A 9,490-nucleotide genomic window follows, 5' to 3' on the forward strand; every position below is an offset into this window, starting at 1 on the left:
TAGCCACAGGGGATCCCACAGTCATAGCCTCGGTAGCCGTACAGGCTCCCGTAATTGCAGGGAGAATAGCAGTCATCCTCGCACTGGCCTTGGAAGAAAGTCATCGTTCTGCAGTGGAGGCAAACCTGAAACGCAGCAGCAGGGGTGAAAGCAAAAGTCATAAATATTTCCACTGGCAGTAACAGTCTCAGAGCCCAAAGACTTCTTCAGTAGCCCCGTAAGACCAAGGACAGAAGCAAAATTATGGCCAAATTCCTCAGCTCCTTATTACCTCCCATTTCTATCATTTTGCCATTTACCCACTGTTTTTAAGCTGGTTTATTTTTTTTCTCGCTTAGTGAGATTAGTGAAAGCACTGGCTATGGAACATACCTGTTACAGCTCAAAACCTCCTGGCTGCTGTTTCAAGAGTTTTCTCAGAGAATATTGTTAGGAGTTAACAATCCTAAATTTCTTTTAGGATATCAGTTTTGTATAGAGCTCTACATTTCCAAATCTTTCAAGAAAGTCTTCAAGAAAGCTTAAAGTGTCTGATGTTTGGCGTGATAACACACTTCAGCTTTTGGGTCCACGGCTCCAAGTCCAATTTGATAGTTTACACCTATTTTAATTGGCATCTGGAAGTGCTGACAGCAGACTCAAGAAACTACAGAGTGTTAGGACACAGGAGAACATCTGTTGTCCTGCCAAACAGACCTGAAGATCTTCCTTCAAATAAAATGGAAGAATTATGGAAGAACCCACTGAGGGCCATGGTGGGGTAACCCTTCTCTAACTGAGCTGGAGGCAGCTCCGATAACCAGGGATCCTTGTCAGGGAGCCAGATACCCCAGGCACCAGCAGGGCCAGGAGAGTTTCAGCCCCAGCTTCAAAACTCAAACCTGCAATGCGTTAAGCACAGGTACGAGGTACAGAGAACTCTTAAATTTCAGAGAAGCCACGATCCTAACATAAATTATCAAAGCAAAATTTCTAATCCTTCTGAAGAGACTAAATGGAAAAAGGGCTTACCGAGTTCACCGGGAGGAGGAAGGCAGGAGAGCTGATGAGGAGCCAGGAGCTCTGAGCCCTTTTTATACTGTTTCTTTGCCCGCCTGGCTTATCTAAGACGCCCTGTATATTCAAAAGGTTTGTAGCCTTATTGGTTGGAAAAGAAATTTGCCTGTACACGTCATATCTTCAATTAATATAATTTTCTTCATTGTTTGGGATTATTAGTGTGTTCCCAGCCTCCCATATGTCACATACATTACAGGTTTCTTTCATCTTAAAATTTTCTGGACCAACTGCATTCCTGATATGATTTTGTCTTCACTGTCAAAACTGAAGTTTATTTTTATGCAATATAAAAACATTCATAAGTTCCCAAAGCCACCAGAGAGATACAAATTTCCAGTAAAAAAGGAAAAACCTTCCCATATTTTTGAAAATATCTGTAGTTCACCAGGAACTCTGATGCACCACGGCACAGGCTCCCTGTTTAAAGGAGATGTAAACGTATATTTAGGTATTTTATATTAAACTACGTTGCAACTTCAGGGAACAGGACTAGCACAGGCTACAAATAAATGTTAACTGAATTCTTGTTAATGGGGAACAAAATCCACGCTGCTGCACGAGCAACAGGAATATTTTCCAGAGAAATATAACCATGGCATCGTTTGCAGTTTAGTTCGCTAGAGGGCTGGCCAGGGAGTTCAGCAGAACAAAGTGGAGAATAAAAGTATGAACCTGGTCTGGTGAAAATATAAATGATAAGGATTTTGAGAGGTGTACCAAATACTGTTCTCCAAGGAACCATGTTAAAATTTTCTTTGCAAAGAATGAACAGCATGTGTCAAATACAGTATGATAGGGAGGAAGTTTACTGCAGAACTCCTTGTATGACCTTCACCTAATTTCTGGCATTAATTTGAATATAAAATAAGGATAATAATGAGCAAGCAGGATGTTGAGGCTTCCTCAGAATTTTGAATACCAAAGCACTTCATAAACACTCATTAATGTTTTTCAATTTGCAAAGTGTTGCAGTATTTAAATATTAATAGTTTGTCACCGAAAGACACCCCCAGATTTAATCATACGGTCACTTAACAAGACACACCAAGGTCTCTTGTTTAACTCCTAATAAGGTAATGCATGATATGTTTTATGAAAGTCCAAAACTATAAAAAAAAACCCTCTTATAGAATATAAATAAATATTTGGGTATGTTCATAAAGCAGCTGAAAAATTTCTTCAAAATCACTGTTGTAGAAGCTGAGACAAAAAAAAATCAAAGCAAGCTGCTGGCAAGAGATGCCCACCGATGTCACCGGGGAGCATGCACAGGTCATGACGATGCTGAATAGAAATGCTACCACATTTCAGCACACCAAAGACAAGCCTACTCCTTTTTGCCCCTACGCATTGCACCATAGATGCAAAAGCCAAGCAAATGGAGCACCGACAAGCAGACTGCGCAACCAGTAATGGTCCAAGCATCTCCCCAAAGTGTTCCCATCCATCCAACTACAAAGAATTCCAGGCAATTTTCCTAGAAATGTGCTGAGCCCCTTTCTTCTTATTTTAAGATGAAAGAAATTCTAAAGGTATTACACGTGTGTCATAACATCAAACTTTGAAAATATGAAAATCACTGACTCCAATTACATCAATTGAAGGAATAATGCACGCGACGAGATACGTTATACAACTAACAGCCAAGTTTAAGGAGCTATATATACGGACCTACAACTCCGAAATGCCATTCACTTCTTCCGAGCTACTCCCCTCACTGAACCGGGTAAGTCAATACTGACTCTGCTCTCTTTCTGATATACGGGTATTTGCATGTCCATATGTCTGTATCAATATTTGTGTGCACAGGCTTGCACACATATATAAAAAAGGCACTGGTGTGTACATACACATATGAAATATGTATAATGTCTGTGTATACGTACGGACATTCTGGTTTTTTGCCATTTCAGAGCTTATCGCAAACATGGTGGGATGGCAGGGTTAGGTTAAAGATTGGACTCGATGATCTTAAAGGTCTTTTCCAACCAAAGCGATTCTATGATTCCATAAAATTCTCCGCAACATCACGGAATTCCTTCACGGAAACTTTTTTGCTCTTCCTGTGCTTCCTCCTTGACACTTTTCCCATTGCTTTTAATATAGGTTTTTATTTTTTTTTCCTTATGTTCCACTTGCTGGTAATGAGATTTGTCTGTTAAATTGAAATGTGATAGGAAATTGTGACTTGGGAACAAGAACATTGGAATTAGGTTTCCAGGAACAGGACAGTGCTTTAAAGCACTGAAAATCTGAAATATGCTGCCACAATTTTGAAGTCCTAAGTCATTCCCAGTTCCAGATTATATTCATTAGGTGCTGGGAATTCAAATCCCTAGATAAAAACTTTGTGAAACATTTACTACTTTAAGTGTACATCCTGGAAGGAAATTCCTCCATTTCATGGCATTCTTTGAGTTTATCCGACACTGAGTGGCGTGCAGCACTACGGGAGATAAGGGCATGCTTGTGGTAGGCTGTTGGTCTCATCTGAATAAGCATCAGTATCTAAACTGACATATTTTTCTTTAATTTATTAAAATTTCTCTAACTTCTGAGGTGGGAAAGTTCAGTGCTCAGTTGGTAACAACTGTTTTTTCTGTGTACAATGAGCCGTTTTCAAAAGTTGAGGGGAAAAAAAATAGAAAAGTTGCTTGGGATTCAGGAGATAGAAAAATAAACAAGATGGTTAAGGGGGTGAGAAAGACCTGCAGGAGGGAGCAAGTTGCATTTCCTCAGCGTTCAGCCTTTCCTCCTGTTGTCAGCAGCCCATAAACTCACCTCGCTTTCTGGGTGTGTGTTTCAGGCTTGCCTGCATCAACGAACGATGACTTTCTACGGGGACCTCTACGATGATGGGTGCTGCTCTTCATTTGGCTATGAAGACCTCTATGGTTTTGGGGGCCTGAATGGCTACCGATTTGGGAGCCCGTATGGCTACTGTCAGGACCAGTACCGATATGGGAGACCATACGGCTACAGAAGCTTTGGGAGCCTGTATAGGAACAGAGACTTGATTGGTTATGGGGACTGTTATGGGTATGGGGACTTGTACAGATCTGGGTATGGCTACCCCTTCTCTGCTCGTTTTGGCAACAGATACGGCTATTCAAACTGCTATTCATGCTGAACCAGCAGAAATAGCAACCAAGAAATGAAATGCAGGACATGGATTCATGGCTAAGGTTATGGTGCTGAGAAACGCCGAGCACCCACGCCTCTGGCTGAGTTCAGCGGGACATGTGGGTGCCAGGCTACGTAAGACTACCCCATGCGCAACCCTCTTTAATATCTTCTGTTTCTTCAACTATTACTCTAAAGGGCAACCTGAATTACAGCAAGTACTGAGGCATCTTTACAGCATGTTGATGGAGCAAAGCAAGACTTTCAGGTGTGAGTAAAGAGCCTTTTAAGTTAATCCACTTTGCATTGCCATAGTAATAGGAGTTTCTGCAACCACCATGAACAAATCCACTTTGCTCAGCTATAAACTTCACCAGAGATGACATCTAATAGAGTAGCTCCTGTTGTACATCTGTGCTGTATCTCATCCAGCAGCGAACATCATTTACAAGCAACTCGGTGAGCAAGAAACATGTCCAGACTGTCAAACTCCACCGTTTCCACAAAGAGAGAGCATCATCCAGCAGTGGATGCACTCTGCTTGCTGAAGACCCTTCTGTAAACCTACAAACTTATCCTTTCTGTTACTTGCTGTTTCTCATTTCCATTAAAATTACTCTGCTTAATAATATCAGATGTCCAGTCTTCTCCTTCTGTCTGTGCTCTTACACCACTGTAAAGGGACCAGCAGCACTGCCACTCCAACCACCCATGCAATAAGAGGGAGGTCTGGACTCCAGATGTTAGACAGTATCACCACATCTCCATCTGAAACACTCCAGCCCGGACTCATTTCCCAGAGCAGGAAGAAGTTCTACCTTATTTTAACTCACCAGTGGCCCTAGGTTTACACGAATACTTCTCCAGAAAAGGGCGTCACTGCCTGTAGTCTCCATCTGAAACACTCCAGCCCAGACTCATTTCCCAGAGCAGGAAGAAGTTCTATCTTAACTCACCAGTGGCCCTAGGTTTACACAAATACTTCTCCAGAAAAGGGCGTCACTGCCTGTATTACCAAACACACACACTCCTGGAGTAAGCTGGGGTCTGTGCTTGAAAAATAACTTTCAAAAGCAAGGGATTAGGTGGAAGCCTCATGGTCTGCCAAGGAAAAATAGCAACGTCGCTCCAAGTCAAACACACCTAAGAGAAAAGACCAAAGGCAACCAAGCCATGACCATCTTCTGGAGAGATCATCTCCTTTGCAAACTGAACAGCCAGGTTATTCAGGGAGTTCCTGTCAGCCTCTACCATGTCACCTTAGGATATTGAGTAGTCTTGATTTAGATTTATAATATTAAAGGTTATAATCTGGCACAGAACAACGTGGTTCAACAAGAATAGCCCAGACAAAACTGCATGGATCCCATGCAAGCCCAGTTAGACATCAAAGACATCACCAGGGGTCAGAAACCTTGTTGCAGAAGTGACTGTGAGGGGGCACCTCTGGGCTGATTTTCAAGAGATGCCCTACATGGTGGCCACCTACACAAGCGTTTCTGCATTCCTCAGCCGACAGATGAAAGCTAAGGAAAGGGCCAAGAAAATAATTAACAGAGCAGAATGGAGAAGCACTTTCCTAGGCAGAAAACCAGCAATAGTTAGCAGAATAGTCCCCGAGCTGTAAATGCTCTTCCTCCAGTCTAAAATCCCTTTCTTTACATCCATGTTTTATTCCATGCTTTCACTTAACCTGTTTGACCTTGAGCTGGACCATAGCAGAAGATGAACCCCACAGATCCATTTCCTTGTCTGGGAAGGATCAGCCACAGCCAAGGGATGGCCCTGGTCTGCTGCCTCCTTGCTCCGAGCTCACCTCTTTGCGTCCTAGTTTGAGCAAAGCAGGAGCAGAGCAGGATGCCCCAGGAAGAGCTTAAGGGCAGCACCCTCCACCCTCGCCTCCTAGCAGGGCATGTCGGCAGTAAATCAGTACAACCCTTTGAAACTGGCAAAGCTATTAAGGCATCTTTGGTAATCCTTCTGCTAGCTGCTGTCAGCAGCAAAAAGGGCTGGGTTCCCCAGGGAAAACATTAAGAAATGGTAGAGTCTCCCACCACAATAAATTCAGCTTATCGCACTTGGATGCCCTCTGGCACATGAGGCTTTTCCCACCTGCACATACAGTGCAGAAGGGCTTACATGGACATGCACAGGGAGACAAAATAAAATACAGAAAGCCAAAGATTTGGGTGGAATTCTCAGCCTGCCCAGGGTCCTTTGGCTCCAACCTAATGTCAGGTCCCTGTCCCCGTTTGCCAACACAGCAATATGTTTCTTCCCTTCATCGTATCCCACTCAGTTCATTACCGGAGGCACCATCACTTCCGAGAGCGGGTGCAGTCACCACCTAGTGCCTGGGGAACATAGCCCGCAGGCTGTGCCTGCCTGCCAACCCCAGCCTTCCCAGATCCGTCACCTCCCTCCACCACACTGCCCCGGAGCCGCCTGGGCACCACCTCACTTCCCTTTCTGCTTTGAAGTTGCCACCACTCTTGCGACTCCAGCTCTGTGCACAGCACTGGGGGTGCCCCGATGCACCCTGCTGCTGCCTCCCAGCTGAGCAACCTCAGCCCTCCCTTGCTCTCCCCAATTCCGTGGATCCAGGGCACAGCCGGGATCTCCTGCCTTGCTGCAGGTCAGCCTTATGCAAACACTGGACCCCAACCACCACACAAGGAAGGGAAACAAATTTCTCAGCCCAGGTGCCCCTACCACAGGGCTCTCAGCCTTTACTCACCAAACAGGGATCATTTTCTTCATTCAAGAACATCAGGGTGATTCAAGAAGTCCCAAATCATCACAGAATTGGGGTCCAGACCATTCTCTGCCCCGCCCAGCATCAGTCAAACACTGATGCTCATTTCCCATGGATCCATCCTAACCTCTCAAGAAGCTCCAAGTTTCTCATACGCTTGCTCATCGGTGTGCAAAGAGCATTTTCCCTGTTTCATAGGGTTTTATGCCCTAAGGCTTAAGAAAAGTCAGATGATTAGAGGAACTTTGTGCCTGCCTATGAGATAGTATCATAAAAGATGAGAGATGGCTAATTCAGCTAACAGAAAACTAACTCCTGTAATTTCATTTCAGCTTGGGAATGCCAGTCTGAAGCAGGAGGTATTTATTGCATGCATGTGGGAAATTACCAATTTAAATGCACCTTGTGAACAACCCACACGCGAGGCATGCTGCAGGACGCACCTCGGGCACAAAGCCTCACTGCAAGAGCAAAAATCATTTTTAAAGAGAAAACTTACCCCAAAGAAGAGATCGGGCCCCTGGCTATTGCACAAACTGGACCAGAACACTTTTCAAAATATTTCTTAGAGTGCAGTACTACACTAAAACCTTTTAAGAGAAGGGAAAGCAGATCATGATATAGAAAAAAGCCTATGCAGGCCTCACAAGAGAAACAAGGAGAATTTCAAAATTCACTGTATTTAGTTAAATATTCTTATCCATAATGCAATAATGAACCAAAGAGATATTAACAAAACCATAGAATATTTTGGGTTGGAAGGGACCTACTCTATTAAAAAGACAGTGGCAGCTTCTAAGACACCCGATATCTTTAGTCCTCAGAGCATTTCACATTAATAGCTTTTATATCAAAAGGAATAAAAGGTTTATTATAAATAGTTCCATAGAAATCTGGCAAAATTTCCTAATTTTACTGACACTCGGTGTTTTGTGGTTAACTGCAAGTCTCAACTTACTACCTAGAAAGTTCAGAGGCCTCAGTAATAAACTTCAGTTCATTCCCAAACACACCATTAGCATGACAATAAAGATCCCTTCAGCTGGCTTTTGAGGTTTGGGGGATTTCTCTTCTGTAGGGAAGGATTCATGTGGTTGGCGAGAATCTGGTTTAATCACCTCATCTAAGGCTCACCACCAGCCAATTACACACTATTACAGCGCCTGGCCAACTTTGTTTTCCTTACATATGAGGATAATAATTCTCCAGGGAGTGACTGCTATGAAAATCCAGCATTCCCATGTCAGGTCACAATACAGAATTATACCGTTGCTGTAACGAAGTATTAATGCGCAACATAACATTTTAAACACATACGGCAGCATGGAAAGCTGGTGAAATATTTATTATCCATATATTCCTGAAGAAGTTCAGAACTCCAAGGATGAACGCCACCAGCTGTTTTCACATGCTCAGCTTACATTGCTGTAAGACATTAGCCAGAGCAGTCAAGCCAGAAGTTTGACACTCAAAAATAGCTCCTTTTGCACAACTCTTGGCTTCAGATTCTTCTTAGTAACACTGACTCTCCACAGGCCTCTGCTCCAATGCATTGCATCGCTGCCCAGAGGGGGAGGCCGAGCCTGAGGACTCCAGGTAACGCACACTGTGCCAGAAAAGCCGATATTGAGGCAAGAGCTCCGCAGAGCTGGTCAAGACCAGGGGCAATGAAAGCAAAGAGGTGGGCAGCAGTTTCACAAAGGACAGCAGAGGTCAGTGTGGAAATGAGACACACATGCAACCCACTGTCAGATCTCTCAGGAATATCATCATCCCAGGGCAGGCTGATCTGATCAGGAGAAAGGGCACCCAAATGAGGAGGAGCAGAGGGGAACACACACACACAGAGGCACCAATAACATCGTGCAATGTCATGTTTAATGAGAAAGCAGCAGATCTTACAGAGGCAGGATTATACAGCACAGATTACAAATTGCCTGTAATCTTTGCTTTGGTGCAAGGTGATTCATGTAATAACTGATGCTGCCTCCCTGTTGCAGCTCTGTGTCGATACCCAGCCCTAATCACAGCAAGCACAGAAACAGGGCACAGGCTGGCTGACTCCACAACCCTTTTTTATACATCATTAGCCATAGGAAGAGCCTACAAAGGGATCTAAAATGTGAAGGGATCTGGTATGACATCCAGTGCCGCAATGATACCTACAAGCCCCCAAGGAATTCGCAGTGTAGCCCATAGCGTAGAGATCAGAGTGCTTAGATAGGAAGACAGTAGAAAAAGAAAATCAGGAAGAGTAATCCAAGAAAGATGTAAATGGATTTTTCAGAAGATCTGAGCATCTACAGATGCATTTAATGGCAGCCCCAAATGCTCAACCCTTCCTAAATGCTGTGCCCTGTAGCTCAGACACGCATCTACATCCTGCTTGTCATCTCCTGGACATTCTGCTGCTGAAGCAGCAGCTCTCACTAGGTTTAACACGGCTTACAGCTTCCAATGGGGTATCCCCGCCCCCATCTGGCACCACCGTAAACATGTGAGTCCCCGGGAACATGGGCAGCACCAAGGCCAGTTCCAACTTCAGGGGCTCCT

General features: G+C 44.0%; 2 protein-coding genes across 2 annotated transcripts in view; one reads left to right on the forward strand and one right to left on the reverse strand.

Moving 5' to 3' along the window:
- The first annotated feature begins 3,886 nt into the window (after nt 1–3,886).
- On the forward strand, nt 3,887–4,189 carry LOC104122855 (scale keratin-like). Its single transcript, XM_009635034.1, has one exon. It carries the CDS (start codon nt 3,887–3,889, stop codon nt 4,187–4,189), a length of 303 nt encoding a protein of 100 aa, XP_009633329.1.
- A 5,183-nt stretch (nt 4,190–9,372) lies between these two features.
- LOC118451895 (claw keratin-like) overlaps nt 9,373–9,490 on the reverse strand; it is a 696-nt gene continuing 578 nt past the window's right edge. Inside the window, exon 2 of the mRNA XM_035890562.1 lies at nt 9,373–9,490. This exon is cut by the window's right edge and continues 12 nt beyond it. Within this exon, the coding sequence (XP_035746455.1) occupies nt 9,373–9,490 (118 nt within the window).

The sequence above is a fragment of the Egretta garzetta genome, unplaced genomic scaffold (genome assembly GCF_000687185.1).
Source record: "Egretta garzetta isolate BGI_Z169 unplaced genomic scaffold, ASM68718v1 scaffold350, whole genome shotgun sequence".
Taxonomy (NCBI): domain Eukaryota; kingdom Metazoa; phylum Chordata; class Aves; order Pelecaniformes; family Ardeidae; genus Egretta; species Egretta garzetta.

Bases quoted from the DNA above. Each gene is read 5' to 3' on its own strand.
- LOC104122855 (XM_009635034.1), top strand. From the start codon at position 3,887: ATGACTTTCTACGGGGACCTCTACGATGATGGGTGCTGCTCTTCATTT.